This window comes from Varanus komodoensis, unplaced genomic scaffold (assembly GCF_004798865.1).
Source record: "Varanus komodoensis strain SLA01 unplaced genomic scaffold, ASM479886v1 scaffold8, whole genome shotgun sequence".
Classification (NCBI taxonomy): domain Eukaryota; kingdom Metazoa; phylum Chordata; class Lepidosauria; order Squamata; family Varanidae; genus Varanus; species Varanus komodoensis.
This window is the reverse complement of record NW_025336481.1, coordinates 12,036,226-12,052,218: the sequence shown is the minus strand read 5'-3', so window position 1 is coordinate 12,052,218 and position 15,993 is coordinate 12,036,226. Positions and strand designations below refer to the sequence as shown.

General features: G+C 45.4%; 1 protein-coding gene across 4 annotated transcripts in view; it reads right to left on the bottom strand.

Moving 5' to 3' along the window:
- PMEPA1 (prostate transmembrane protein, androgen induced 1) overlaps positions 1-14,302 on the bottom strand; it is an 85,257-nt gene extending 70,955 nt beyond the window's left edge. For 2 of the 4 annotated variants that reach the window (XM_044454731.1, XM_044454732.1), the window contains exon 1: positions 13,758-14,302. In XM_044454731.1, the coding sequence (XP_044310666.1) occupies positions 13,758-13,860 (103 nt within the window). In that variant the 5' untranslated portion in view covers positions 13,861-14,302. The remainder of the gene's footprint in view (positions 1-13,757) is intronic. The other 2 variants (XM_044454729.1, XM_044454730.1) reach the window with 1 other exon arrangement.
- Positions 14,303-15,993: the final 1,691 nt, after the last annotated feature.

Below are 15,993 nucleotides of genomic sequence, written 5' to 3'. Positions count from 1 at the left end.
CCCTGGTGGACATGGTGGTAATTCTTATTGGCCAATTAAGCATTCACCCTTGTGAGAGAAGAAAGGAAGCGTGCAGGACTGGGATTCAGGAGATCTGGATTCTAGCCCCCACTCAGCCTTGGCCCTCACTGGGTGACTTTGGGCCAGCCACGGAGTCTCAGCCTAACCTGCCTCACAGGGTTGTTGCTGAGGGGAAAATGGAGCCACGGGAGCCACCCTGGGCTCCTCACAAGAGGGAAAAAGCAGGATAAGATGTGCATATTGTTATTTTTGTATTTTATTTTATGTTGTGAGCCGCCCCGAGGCTTCAGCGAATGGGGCAGCATAGAAATGTTTTAAAAAATTAAATAATAAATAAATATTCATAATAATCTGGACTGTGAGCAAAAAAGAGTTAAGAGGGACTGCTTGTACTGACTTGGAAATTACCAGGCGAAGGGCTTGCCTTCTGTGAAACAGATTTCTCTTGGCTCTGAATACAGTGAGTTCAAGGTTTAGAGCACTGCAGCTCAGGCCTGCCACAGGCGGTTCTGGGAAGCCCTGCCAGGTGCATGGCGAAGGGGGCATTTGCAGTGGCAAGACAGCCCTCAGCACAGCTCCCACATGCCAACGGCTAGGAGTGGCGCCAGCTGCTTCTTTCAGGGGGAGGCAGTGCCCTGGCCACCCGGCTGCTCCCTCTCACCAGGTGGCCCAACGGCAGGCCCGGCCAACCGCGCAGGATACTTCTGCTGATGTTTCATGAGAGCTCCACAGCCGGTGTGTTTGTGGGAGCACTGCTGCCTCACTTGAGGCAACCAACAGCCCCCCTCTGCCCTGTGCTCAGCTTTTAATACTCTTGTGCTGCAATGACCCACATCTCTCGTGGCAGCCATTTTGTGGTGGTGCCCAGGATCGTTTTCTCAAATTGCCCAAAGGATCCACGGGCCCCAAAGGCTGCCTACTTAGGCTTGAATTGACACATGGGGAATAAAGAGCTGTCATTTCTGAAAATAGTTTCTCAGTGTGCTTCCTTCCACTCCGAGGCCACACCTATTAACATTTGCCACGGACCCATTTTCTCTTGCCCCCACACCCCCCCAGCTATTGCTATGTGTGTGGAAAGTAAAATTATTTATGGTCCTGTAACAAAGTTTAACAGTTAGAACACATAAAAAACCCACAAGACTAAACCATCATAAGCATACCGATAGTCAATGCCTATTTTTCCCTGTGAAAAGAAACCCTCGTTAACAAGTACCAGTGTTGCCCACAGCAATATCAAGCAAAATATTAAGATGCCCCATTGAACACAATTCGGAAGCTAGTGTGCTATCAATAATGATTTCACAGAGCAGTGCGATTACAGAAAAATGAAAACAACAAATTTAAAGTTAGTAACAATAACTTTAAATTTTCATCCTGTGAAATACTGTTCCAGCTTTTAAATGTTAACAGTTTCTGAACCCAGAAGGCATAATCCAACCAACAGCATTCTCTCCCCCTTCTATCCTGGAACTAAATTGCAATTACCACTAACCATTACATTTAACACTGAGTCAATAATGGTATTTATGGTTAAAAGACAGTCCTGATTGAGTTCAACACAGTCTCTATCAAAACATAACAATGTCTACTAGGTTATCAGCCCAGACGTTCTCCAAAAGCTGCAAAACCAAGCTTTCTGAACCAGGCATTCTGGGAAACCACTGGGCACAGTGCATACAATTATCTTGACCAAATATATTTACGTGTCAGTCAGCGATGGGACTTGCACATAATTGTAGGACTGGAGTACTAATCCTTAAAGGCCTAAGCACGACTCTGTTTCTTCCAGGATGTCCTTGTTTGGTTTAGCTTTCTCATTTCATGTACAACATCTGATTGGACTAGGAGCTGAATTGTTCTGTAACAGTAGCAATGCACCTGAAAGCAACAGACTAGCTTAGGGGCACAGGGCAGGACACATGCCCCAGGACTTTCTCCTCTAAGATCTCGCTGTCACCTTCCAGCATCTGCCACCTGAGGCAACCAGCTAATTGTGTCTAACCCTTTGAAAACATATTTGTCCTCAGATGGTATCAAGAGGTACGAGCACTTCATTGGTATTGCTTTTATGTATTTTTTTACACAAACAAGGTATAATTTGATATTGGCAAAACCAGGGTCAAGTAAAACAGCCCACAGGATGAGGCTGCCCTAATTTCTGGTCTGGTGAACCAAAGGTGATGTGTATTTTGGATGTAAATAAAGAGCGGACAGTGGTTTATGCAGCATTATGGCATCAGAGAAGAAGGACCTCAGAAGACATTGTAGTGGGTAGAGAACAGTTCAGCTATGGGGACGGCAGGGAGAGAACCAGAGCTCAGAGACAGGGGACATGCTCTGCGGGAGAGAGGTTTCATTTTCACTGTCTGGCATCTCCAGACACAGAGGTGATGGGAAAGACCTTTTCCAGCCAACAACTCCTATCAATGAGAGTCGAGCCCGGAGTAGATAGAATGGGACCCTCCAGATCATTCCAACTACATTTTCTGTAAGCCAACATGAACAATGGGCAGGAATTATGGGAGTTGTAGTATAAAACATTTGGAAGAGGCTCTGGGTTGGAATAAAAATTAGTTTATATGGACAGATAACCAGATTTGGTAGAAGGCAACTTGCTATGCTCCACTGAAGTCCAGTGATGTGTCATTCAGCGAAGCAAAACCAAAAAAGGACAGAACAAACCCACCAGAAACAGGAGCTTTGCTGATGGGTTACTAAGCTGTGATTGTTAGAAACAATGCTTGGTGATGAGCAAAAGAGGATTTATTTCCACAACTGAATCAGCAAAGGATTCTAGGAGACAAATATGGCCTTGATTGGTTTAGCTTTGGAGATAGCCCTATCTAAAATGGCAACTTGGGAAAGAGCATAGATCATCATTACCCAACCATCTGTAACTTACCAGGTTGCACTTACATCCATGTGAACAGGTGGTCATCTGTGGTGTTCACCACCGCAATGAAGAGAAATGTATCACATCCCTGCTCCCCCATTTCTGCAGGGCCCAGGAAAGCATGACCGTCTCCTCACCATTTGGGATGCTATTATGCTCTCCAGGCAGTTGTTATGTGCACCCTGGAGTCGCCACACAATCTTTCACTGGATAAATGGTTGTCTACATTCATTCTTGGTTGCTCTGAGGCATCCTTCAAAGGCAGTGTAAGAACAAACCCCAATTAAGCCTGTTATTCCTCCAGCCAAGTCTCTCATTTCCAGCAGCAACTTAATCCACCCTGAACCCTTGAATAACTTTTGAATTCAGAAAAATCTGGACAAGTTAGTGTACAGAATTAAGAGTGAAAGTTGCGCTATCAATAGGTTTTGTTAGAGTCCATTTATCCTACACACAGAAAGAATCTCTCTTAAAGGGATTTTTATTTGTGGCACAGGTTGGAATGCACCCAATTCTTTAGTACATCTGTGTAGAGCAATATTGAGTTGTCTTTGACTTTCAAGCTGTGAATGTTTCATAAGGGAATCAGGTTTGACTCCACTACAGTCTACAGCAAACCCCCAGAGTTCAGTGGAGTCTAGACTGTCAGCAAATAGATATATGCCTCTTGAAAACATATACGTCCTGGAGCCCATTCCAAGAATACTTCTAGGGACATGTGTATCAAGGGTTTTTAAATGTACAGTTCTTTCTTTAAAAAGCACTCTGGGCCTATTCACCTAGACAGGTCCCTCAGGTTAACAACCCCTTAACTACGTGCTTTCTACAAATAAAAAAGAAGCAGAGAGAGCAAAGCTATAAGATGCCATTCAGTCTTAGGGAAGAAATTGGAATTTCAATGTAGAAAAACCACTTGTGAGAATGCTTACAGGTGCTTCAAAGCAGCCACCCTGGGATCACAGGAGCATCCTGTGATGCTCCTAAACAGAGTTGTATATCCATAGTCAAAGCTAAGAAAAGACTTGGAACTTGTAAGTCTTGGCTTTAAAGGGAAACAGCATCACTTGGACACAATGCTACACCAGAGATCCACAAATGTGGGAGGACAGTGGGCACATTAGGAATTGTGAGTGTCACGGGTGCTCTGACAAGATGGCTGCCATGGGTCACCTTGTCCACTGAGAATATGGCTGCCATGGATGGCATGGCTGGTTTCAGGAGACTCATTCTGGAGAAGCCAAACTGGAGAGACTAAAAGAAAATTAAGCCCAAGGACGTAAGTGACAAAAGATGACAGTGCTTCAAACCATCCTCCCAATCAGTAATCCTCACCTCTGCAGAGTAGGACCCTGCTCTAGCATGTTACTGTCTCCTCAGATTCTTTGAGGAGGCAGAGGGGGCAGATGCTTCTCCCAGATCTCAAAGCAAAGGCTACTCTGATTTTGGTTGTCTCCTAACCTGTTAATCTCTAATAAAAGGACTGTGCTTCTAAGGTCTCATCCAAATCTGCGACAGAGGGAAAACAGGTGATGGGTCAAGGGGCCTGGTGTGAGCTGAGCAAGAGATCCATGGGCACTGGAGATCCCAGAGCTAAATGGAGCTTTAGTGCTACATGGAGTTTGAAGCTCATTTGTTTCCCTTCCCCTCTCATCTTTCTATACCGGTGTGAGGTGACTGAAAGCTGTTGCTTTTGTTTTCTATAAACCACAGTTGAGACTTCCAACTAAAACCTAAAGTTCTTTCTTTTAACAGTACCTAATTGAAACAAGCTAGGTTCATATGCCATAGTTTGAAGCTGACTTGTTTCAGTAATTCATAAGAGTTAACTACAGTTTGCCCAGGTTCAGAAGTAATGCTAAACTTCATTTAGTTGTGTCAAGAGGAGTGGAAGCATACATATCCAAGGCTCTTCCACATACCGTATTTTTCATTCTATAAGACGCACCTGACCATAAGACACACCTAGTTTTTAGAGGAGGAAAACAAGAAAAAAATATTCTGAATCAAATAGTTTACTAAACTATTTAATAAACTATAACAGAATACAGTAATACAATATTTCAACCTTGTAAAGTGAACAGCAGTCAACAGTGGCATTAAGAACCATCATCACTGTCATTAACAAAAGAGAGACTTTAAAGTTCGAGTACTCTTCCTAGTTTTCGTTGAACCCACAGAACTCATCATCACTAGAGTCAGAATTTATGAAGCTCTGTTGCTCACAATCACTGACATCACTTTCTTAGTCAGTAGTGGAATTATTGAAGGAATTCACAATCTACACCAGTTATACAAGAGCTGATGCAGACAATTCAATAACAAATCTAAAAAAGTCAGTAATGTCCACGCTGCCCTACTAGTAAATAATAGAAAAATCTTCTGACAAAAAATGAGATATTGTACAGTAAATCAAACACACAGCAGACTAAGTAGCCTTTGAAGAATAAACTTCATACATGAAGGTAATGCTGTTCAAATATCCACTGACCCAAAAAAAATGTGTCTGATCAACTAACAGATAACTGATCCATGGAAAGCTTCCTGATAATCACAGGCACATTCCGCATCACTTCCCCATGGCCTTCATTAAAAGACAGGTTGCCATTTGAAAACACACACCGACCTGTGCTTAACAGCTCTCACCTGCGCCGGAAGAGGGGGGCGGAGCAGGGCACGCCGAGCGTATACCGGCCAGGTGTGGTGCAGCCGGGCCGGCAGCCGACCTGTGATTAACAGCTCTCACCTGTGCCGGAGGAGGGGGGTGGAGCAGGGCGCGCCAAGCGCGTGCCAGCCAGGTGGTGCCACGTGGGGCTGGCAGCGTGCTGGCAGTGGTCTTCCGGGCGGCGGGGTGGTAGCAGGTCTTCCCAGGCAGTGGGGGTGAACAGTTTCCGGGTGGTGGGGGTGAGCAGTCCGTCTCACTGTGCGGCCGGCGGGTTAAAGCCTGCGGCTCCTCCTCCTCTGCACCTCTCCCCCTGAGCGGCACAGCTCTCACCTGCGCCGGGGGGGGGGTGGAGCAGGGCGCATCGAGCGCATGCCGGCCAGGTGGTGCCACATGGTACAGGCGGCCGGCAGGGTGCCTGCGATGGTCTTCCGGGCGGCGCGGTGGCGACAGCAGCAGCAGGTCTTCCTAGGCGGTGGGGGTGAGCAGTCCGTCTCTCCATGCAGCCGGCGGGTTAAAGGCCGCGGCTCCTCCTCTTCCACACGCCTCCCCCTGAGCGGCACAGTTCTCACCTGTGCCGGAGGGAGGGGGCAGAGCAGGGCGCACCGAGCACATGCTGGCCAGGTGGTGCCATGTGGTGCAGGCGGCCGGCAGTGTCCCAGGCGTCGGGCACACACAAATTCGCTCTATAAGGCGCACAGACATTTCCCCTTACTTTTGAGGGGGAAAAAGTGCGTCTTATAGAGTGAAAAATATGGTAATTCCAAACCAAACTTTATCATTACATCTGAACAATGCCAATGATATGGCTGGATGAGTTACTTACGCAGACTCAGTTCAAAACAGCTCCCTACATCACAAGCAAATAATCAGAAAGTATGTGTTATACTTTAAGATTCAGGGAGTCCTTTCAAAGAAACATATTTAGGGGAGCACTGTGTGATGTTTAAGAATGTGTGTGAAAATTCATTGCGCATATTATGAACATGTGTTTATATGCACATGTAAGTGTATCAGGGAGCAATGACTGGCTATGCACTGAGCTTTGGACCCTCTTGTTTTAAGTGAACTACATACAGTCAATGAATGCAGATTATTTGCCTGAATAAGATTAGTATCTGGAAGTAGTCCACTCTCTAGGATTTCCACTGCCACTGCATGGTCCTTATTTATTTCAGTTCTATACCACCCCATAGCCAAAGCTTTCTGGGCAGTTTACACAGCCCATAAAACAGATGATAAAATACAGTAAAAATATTGTAAAATCAGAAAAAATAGAAAGTTTTAAACAATAAAACAGATGATCAAAACAGTAATAAGAGTGTGACTGCAAAATGCTTAGTGATCCCCCTCAAGCCCCTGGTAGTCAAGTAAATCCCTGAAAGCATCTTAACCTGGTACTGAAAAGATGACAGATTTGGCACCAACCGGATCAGAGTGGGAAGGTTATTCCAGAGATGGAAGCACCACCAAGAAAGCCCTGCCTTTGGTTGCCACTCTCTGCACTTTCCTAGCAGTTGGCACTTGGAGGAAGGCTGCACAGGCATAAGGTTTTGGAAAGGGTGAAAATGATGGCATAGGACCAATCTTTATGGCATTGTCCTTATGGAAGCTTCCAGCACTAACAAGCTGAGCTTGTGTAATGGCATAGAAAGTCTGGTTGCTCGTGGAACCGAACCATTCCAGTTCTGTAAGGGAAGGAAACACGGTCAGTTTGAAATGCAAGACCTCACCAGATGAAAACTGGAAAGAAGTGCCCATCCAGGGATAGGGAAACCAACTAATTGGAGACTAAAGTGAAAATAGGTGGAGATGGGAGTTTGAGGAAAAGAGCAAAGCAGGGAGGACACTCAGAGAAGAAGGTGAGACAGGGGATAACAAAGAGAGTTTACAGTGGTGCTTGAGATCAGGAGGGGTCTTATGCTATGGGTGAGTGAGAGAGGAGCATCTGGGAGGCTGGATAAGGGATCAAGTGGCTAAAGGACAAAGAAGAGAATGACTTGAAAAGCAGGAACCAGATCAAACAATGGGTGCCATGGAGACATGGAGCTGCAAAAAGGAGGAGCCAAGAAGAAAGCATGAATGGAAGTCTACTGACAACAAGAAGAAAATGGACAAATGAGGGCTGGAGCTGTGGGTCAGAAGGCCATAAAGCAGAAGGCTCCTAGGTCTCCTGTCCAACCCTGTTATGGCTTCTGTCGTCACTACAGCATTTCATCCTGGCAATTCTAAAATGTAGTCTTTGAATACTACTTCCAACCAACCATCCAGTTATTACGCTGCAGACATTTAGTGAGAGATCACCTTAGCCCAGAATGTAGGGTCATATTAGGGACTATCTGCCTCGTAATGGAAAGTGTGAATCAAGTGTTTATGCTGCCTATTGCTGCCTCTTTCATGTTATAGTGGTGCCATCTAATTCTTTTGAGTGTGTGCCTACAAATACTACGGCAACATGTACATCTAGAGAAGCTGAGATATAGTAGGAAAAATCAAGAGGGCTACACTATTAAGGGTTTACAGCTCTTCCTTTTATAATTGCACAGATTACACTTTCTCTCTCTCACACACACACACGTTCTGTAGGAAATATAACTTTCCTAGACTGGAGCAAATTGCCCTGGGTTAAGAAACTCTGAACCTGAACAAACCAACTCATTGACAATACTGAATAGAATCAATATGCAGAATTAACTGTTTCTAGGAATGGTAGGAAGCACAGCAGATGAATGAAAGACGCAGCCTTCCTCCTGCAATCAGAATGATTTGTTATTTACAGCCATGGCAGCCAACAGCATGATCCCCCTTGACCTCATTTCACTTTGTCTGACTGATTAGGACCACATCAGAGATGTCTGGCTGTCTCAGAAAGTGTCACATGATTGCTATGGTGGGTCAGAGTACTTGCTGGCTTGTACAGTAGTCAAGACTTTGAACTTGGAAGGCGGCATTGGGGGGTGGGGGGGAGGAGAGGAGAGAGCATGAAAAACACAAAAAAAGCTCCTTTGCAATCCTAATCCAAGAGTGCAGAATTTTTTAGAGGATGCTTCCCAGTCTGCAGGTGCTAATCTTCCCTATCATGCTCACTGCACTTATGTTCCATCCTCCATTGGTCTGAAGAATTAAACAGGTTAGTGTCTTGCCTAAAATAAAATGTATTTGCTGCTTTGTAAATTTATGACATATTTATTTCTCTTAAAGTCCATATTCCCATGGTCATTTAGTTACTGACTCTTACCTTTACACAGAATAATGAGTCACAAGAAAGAAAACTTTCTGCTACTCTTTAAGGCTAGAACTGGAATTTTTAATAACTCCTATGACTGTAGATAAGGAAGCTGGGTCTGGGGTAAATTCTGATTAATTTAGCTGGAGTAAAAAGGCTACAAACAATGCAGACACATATAGTATAAGGAACAAACAAAGTTGTTTGAACCATTAAACCAAACAAACCAACAAACCACAACACACATTTTCCATCAGACTTGGCAATTTTAGTCCATAAAGCCTGAAATACTGCTTTCAAGGCATGCTAAAAGTCTTAGAGAGCTTGGTCCTGAGATGCTTAATGATTTAAGAGTTTTGTTTGGACATAGCAAGACATGGAGTCAAGACATGGGTGCAGCATGTCTGGTGTAAGTAGTTATAAAGCATTTTCATGGTGTCATCTTATACTCAGTAGCAAACTCCAGTGAGTTACTTCCAAATAAATGCATATGGCATCACAGCTTTAAAGGCGACCCTCCTTAAAAGTACACCAGCCTGTTCTACAGTCTTTGATGAAGAGTAAGTCACCCTATAAAAAGCAAGATGAATCTTTCCAGCACTGGGAATTCATGGATTGAATAACATAATAAAAGAAGTCCAATCTCCAAAGTGCCAAGGAATTATTTGAAAAAGAACAAATTGTTCTAAGCAGGAACTTTTGCTTAGTGTCATGCAAGTCTTTTTCCTCCAAAAGAAGGCTGGGAACAGAACCTGCTCTTGTGTTTCTTTTTGCTACACTGACTTTTCTAGTCCTGTGATGCCTTTAAATGAAAAAATAAAGTTAGTTGCTCAATTATGGGGTGGGGAGAATTGGTTTTGAAAGCTCATTTCAGCCACTCATTTTCTGCACTAGATAAGATGCACTATCACACGAACACCCAGATATCTACCCGCAGCATTATTAATCTTCTCTAATGGGGGCAACTCAAATTAAGAAATATTAGATTTAGGAACAATAATGCCATGACACTTAGGGAAATCTAGCTGGAACATCTCTAAGAAGATTTTAATTTGGGTTGTATATGAATATTTAAATTTGAATTCAGGGTGTAGATAAACATGTCTTAGTACCTAACCCATGATGGCAGGTTTTTAGAACTGCAGTAGAATACAGTCAAACAATGCTTAAATGAAATTTACTAAACTGTAGTTTAATATGTGCTGCAGTTGGAAATATCTGAGAAATAAGAGGTAATGCAGAAAGCCAGGCATGTACTGGCTTTAAAAAGGAATAGTTCCATTGTCTTCCATGTATCAAAGAAGAAATCCGCTTCCCTTTGATATGAACACCTGACTTTCTTGGTACTTGACCAGCGTAGGGCATTTTAGGTTGATTACAAAATTCTTAGAAGGTACACTGATTTCAGTGGTGTTACCCCAACAAAACATGTCAAGTGGATGTACTGTAAATGCAATGGATTTTGTCAACAACCTCCATGGGAGCACACATAATTTCAGAATCTATATAAACTGTAGCCCTAATGGTGGTTTTTCTTTTTCCTTTTCTAAATACATCATAGACTTGCTGAATTTCAAGACAGCCCAGTTAGAAGACCATATACTGAAATGGAAGCTAGTATGCATGTCAGACATTTCAATATGGCATAAGAGCAAACCTAAACAATTAGAAGAGTGCTCAAGTAATTTAAAACTTGCAAAAATGTTTTAAATACACTAAACAAATAAAAATAAAACTGCTAAATATTCTCTCCACATTTCACTTTGGCCTCTCTGGCCATAACTAAGTCAATAAGAATGTGTGTGTGTGTGTGTATTTTCAATGCAGTTAGTACTAAAGCTAACCTTGTAGGTCAAAATCCCCTGAGTATCACTTCATTAGAAGTGAGAAATGAAGTCTATTTGGGAGAGCAGACAACTAAATTAACAAGACTGCCTCCATGCCAGCCAAAACATCATTATGGCTGATTAGCTTGGAGGAAGGGGCTGAAAATAAAAGTGATGAATTTAAAATGAAGCACAAAAAAAAAAAGTAAGGGGACTAGAAGAGGGGATATGAAAAACTGGCATTATATGACACAGTAGACAGAAGGTCCATACATATTTTTATTAGCAAAGAAAATATTGTCATATGCAAGAGAATCTCTGGTACATAAATATTCAAAAGCCAACATCAGAACAGTTTAAAAATAAGGAAAGAAATATATTGAGAAGGAGAAAGAAAACAACTTTAATTGCTGCAATATTTAGAGAGATCATCACATTTTACATGAATGTTAATTTTTAATTTGCTGATTTTTAAGAGGAAATGACATGACACCTACATTTTCAACAGAAGGGGGGAAAGACCCCCCACCATCATTATTAGACCTGGTATGTCTGGGAGTCTAGTGGCATATTAGCTACATCAAAAGCATTGGCACACTCAGAATTAATGAGGAGATGGCCATAGATTGCTTGTGTCTTTTGCACAGATTGTGTTTAAACAGCAGACACTTTACTTCAAAACAAAGAAAAGCAAAAAATAAAACAAAAGACAAGGGGAAATGACACTCAGCCAAACTCATCACAATAGTGCAACTATTAAAAATATTCCAGACCTGGATGTCTCCCAGCACTTATTGTATTGGAGAGTTTAGAAAGAGGGAGATCTAGTGCAGAACATTACAGAATGCTAAGGAAGGAGCAGAACAAGTCTAATTTGCCACTTACAGTGCAATCGGATACTTGTCTACTCAGAAGCAAGTCCCCTTGCGTTCACTGGGGCTAACCTCCAGGTAAGCAAGTACAAGATTGTAGCCTTTCATGCTGGCAAGTCATTTCTTCTATCCCAGAACCTGTTATAAGACTCCTAAGTGAGACAGGACCAGAAGGAGAAAAAAAGCAATCCGCCCTTTCCTCTCTCACCCCCACCCTCCAGTATTTTTAAAAAATACATTTTCGGAAAGATATCAAAAGATTTATCATGCCCACATATCAGCAGCAACGTACAGAAAGTATAGTTTAGTTCCACTTGATATCATTAGCTCAAGGACAATACATTTAGTTAGCGTGCTTTATAGGCACAGACGGGGGGGGGGCAACTTTGTCTGACTTAGCCTTTCCAAAGGCTAGACAGAGCTGTAATCTACTTCTCAGACCTAGTGATTGCTATTTATAGTTACAAATTCTAGTTCGCTGGACATAACACTTGCATTCTCAGCACACACACACACAGTCCCCCCCCCCCGCAGACTGGCTGGTGAGACGACTTAATTGCTAAAGTATTGTCCTATTATTTCATGGCGGGGGGTGCGGTAGAGAGGTTCCCAGTCCACTGCACTCCCCCATCCTAACGTGAGAGGTGAGAGGCATCCCAGGAGCAGCCGAGTGAACACTGTGGAGCCGGAATGGTGCAAAAGGCCGGGAAAGCAGACTGCCAATGACACAAGTAGCGCTCTGCCGGATCAGACCAGACCAGAGCAAAAGTCTGCCCCGTCGACCCAAGGACTCTGCTTCCAACAGTGCCTGGCTGGCTCCTGCTGGGAAAACTCACATGCAGAACGTGAAAACTTCAGCCCATCCGCTGCTGGCAGCCCTCACATGCCCGCAGAGGTATACTGCCTCTAACCATGGCGGCTCCATGTTAGGCTTGATAAATCGCCTCCCATGTATTTGTCTCCCCGGCCCGCTTTAAAGATTTGAGTCTCTCCCAAGAACGGGCGTTAAATCGTTGCATGGGTGACAGGGATGATTAAGGGGGGCGGGGGGGCGGGAAAGAAGCTGGGCTGCTCATACCAGCGGATTTGGCAAGGAGGGGCGGACGGGGTGCGGGGGGGAGAGGTCCCGATTTGCAGCAGATTGCAGCGAAGCCATAAAAGCAGGCTGCGATCATAAAACAGGAGGGACGGTGTCTTGTTCTGGGAGAAAAGGGCTCCCGGGGTTGCTCGTCGGATTCTCCAATCGAGCATGTGCTTTAAATAGCCGAGCAGCAGGCGCTCTCGCCGTCTGGCTTAGGAAACAGACAAAGCTCCCAGGGGCGGTCAAACCAACAGCCTGGGATCGCGCGCGCGCTCCTCTCCGGGTCCTCCCCCCGCCGAAGGGGGACCCAGCCGCGTAGCGCGCGGGGGGGGCGCGGGTGTCTTGGGGCGCAGGGGGGTCTCTAGCTCGCCCCCCTTTCCTTCAGAGATGTACTGAACACGAACGAAATACGCAGATCGATATAACGCCACCGTGCCTCGCCCCCCCCCCGCCCCGCGTCTTCTGCAAAGCTCCGCACAGTCCCGTCCGCAAAACTAAAGCGCGACAGCATTAAGGCGAGCTTGAGCTACGAAGATTTTGTTCGAGTTGAAGTTCAGAGCCCCCCCCCAACACGCACAGACACACTTCTTTTTTAAAATGAAAACTCCAAGACATCATAGGATTCCCAAATCATATCAGAAAAGAACTATTTTTTCAGCAGGCGGACCGAGCGTTATCAGAAAATGAAAATCATTTTAAAAATCAGATGCAGTGTCTCAAGACTGCTACATTCGCATGCAAAAAAGGGGGTGGGGGGAGAGAAACGCGATGGATTGTAGCCGCAAAAGTACTTAACCACGCACACACTCACTATATAATATGTAAAAAACTTTTGGGCACCCAAGAACGCACGCTTACATACACCAAGTTGGAAAACGCAACAAGCCCACAAAAGTCTTCTTGAAACACTGGACCAGGATTGAAGGAACAAGAAAACACAATGCGACCCCCCCTCCCCAATTTTAAGAGCGTGCTACAATCGTGAAATGAAACCACTGACAACAGCCCAGGGAGGTGGACGGGGTCCAACGCCTTTGGAAACTCTGAACGGAATGGTCTGCGGCTGCAGCAGAAAACCCATCGTGCATGGAAACCCCCCTCCCACCCACCCGAAAGAGAGAGGAGAGGGGAAAGGAAAATTTTATATATAACACAATTAAATTAAGAAGTACTTACTGATCTCCATACTCTGAAACAAAGATCGTTTGCAGTTGCATGTACAGGAGACATTGGGCTGGTTGGCTCCGGTTGTGCTGTTCAGACCCATCAAGTTATACATTTAAATGAAAATAAGAAACAAAGGACGGGAAGACCTCAAAGGTCTCCGGGCAGCACAACATAAAGACGGGATCTTCTTTGAGGGGTCGGAGGGGATGTTGATGGGGAAAGGAAAAAAAGCGAGGCAATAGAACTGATTAAAAAAAACCCTTTGTGGAGGAAGGGGAAAAACAGAAAACAAAACCCCCACCCTCCAAAAATGTATACGGGGGATTAAAAAATAAGAATAAAATAATTCAAATCAAGAGCTAGCAAGAGGAGTTCTCAGCTCTAAGATCTGCTGTTTGCCCCCCATTACCCCCGCCAGACCTAGAAGTTCGCGCACAGAGCTGGGCGAAGGAGATTTGCTAGTTTGTTTCTCTCTCTGCCTCCCTCTTTCTCCTCTCGCCTTGCCCAGGCAAGATCTTAGTAACTCCCCCCTCTTTTCTTTTTTTCCTCCCCTCCTCCTCCTCCTCCCCCTCCTCCCGTCCTTTGCTCCTCATTCAAGTCCAAGGAGATTCAGTTTCATATGGGAAAGAGGAGGCTCGAAGCAGACAGACGGGGTGACGTCAGTGCTAGACTGGAACTGCCCTTTCCAAAGGGAGGGGCGGGCAAGCGGCGGGGATGATGATGCTGGAGGGGAGGGAGGGGTGAGTGAGTATGTGTGGAAGACATCTAGAAGAGAAGATGCGGGCGGTGGAGGGGGACGGGAGTGAAGGACAGGGCCCGCTTCCAATCGCGAGTGGGCCAGCCCCTGCGTTCCCGCCCTCCTGTGCGTCTTGGAGGCCTGCCTCTTAAAGACAGAGACACCCGGAGTTGTGCGGAAACTGGCGAGGAGGGAACGGACAGAAAGGGGTTGCTCGTCCCTGGTAGTAGTGAAAAACCTCCGGTCCTTTATGCATTACAGACTACAGCCTCTGCTTCTTCCTACTCCACATCTAAGCTAGGCAAAGCAAATGCAACCTCCCTGCTCACCCGCTAATGAAATTGCCTTCTTTAAAATCGCTCTGTTCTGCTAAGGGTTTGCTCCGGAGTCGAGGAAGCGGCCGCGGCTACAATCCGGATTGAGCTGGGTGTGGGTGCCGTAGTAACCGAGCCGCTTCGGATCATCAATCTCTGCCGGCTTAAAAAAAAAAAGGAGTGAGGGAAGCAGCGCACCGGAAAAGCCGTCTCGAAACCGAGCATGTAGATTTCAAGGTGAAAAGGAACAGAGGGAGAAAGTGGTGGTGGCGAGAATCTAGTATTAGTCGCCCGTCCTTTCCGTGTGCGCCTGCAGACGTAGATATGAGTGCCTTAATCCGGCTTGGTCCCAGATGCCTCTTTGGTACTTTAGAAAGGACGTCCTTTAATAATTGGCAGGCAGAGCTATGTGTGCACAGCTACTCAGAAGTAAGTCCCACTGATTTCAGTGGAATTTACTCCCAGGTAAGTGAGGATCGGTAGCAGCCGGAGAATCCCTTTTCCCTTTGCTCCCCCTCGAAAAAGGGGACACCATGGCCCCAATAAAGAGTGCCTCAGTGCATCATTTTGTTTCCGAGTAAACAGCCCAGATGCTTTTGGGAAGCCCGGAACGCAGGCATGGAGGTGGTGATGACACGCCAGTCTGCTGCTTGGGAAGACTGTGACCGAGCGTGGATGTTTCATTTCCAATCCCCTTTCATCAGCTCACGGCTGCTGATGGATCTCTCCTTCCGGAGTGTGCCCTTTTGGAAGAAGGCGAAAGCTGGTGGGCAATTCAGGACAGATAAAGGGAAGGGCTTCCTCGCGCAGCACATAGTTAAACTGTGCAATTCTCTTCTATGAAACGTAGTGGTGGTCATCAAGTTGGATGGCTTAGGAAGGGCTCTGGAGGAGAAGCCAATGGCTACTATCTGTCGGGCTCTATGCCACCTCCAGTATCAGAAGCTTATGCCTACATGCACCAGGTGCTGGGGAACTTGTGTGGGACAGAACTGTTGCACCCATGTCCTGCTTGTGCTTGTCCAGCTGCTCGGCCACTGTGCAAACAGGAGGCTGGAGCAGATGGACCCCTGGCCTGACTTAGCAGGGCTCTTCTTACTTTCCTGCTGAAGAAATGTATTGTCACAAGACCTGAGGATGCCCATCAACTGATAAGGCCTTAAATGGGGATTGGAGACCTTCATGGAGGACAAAG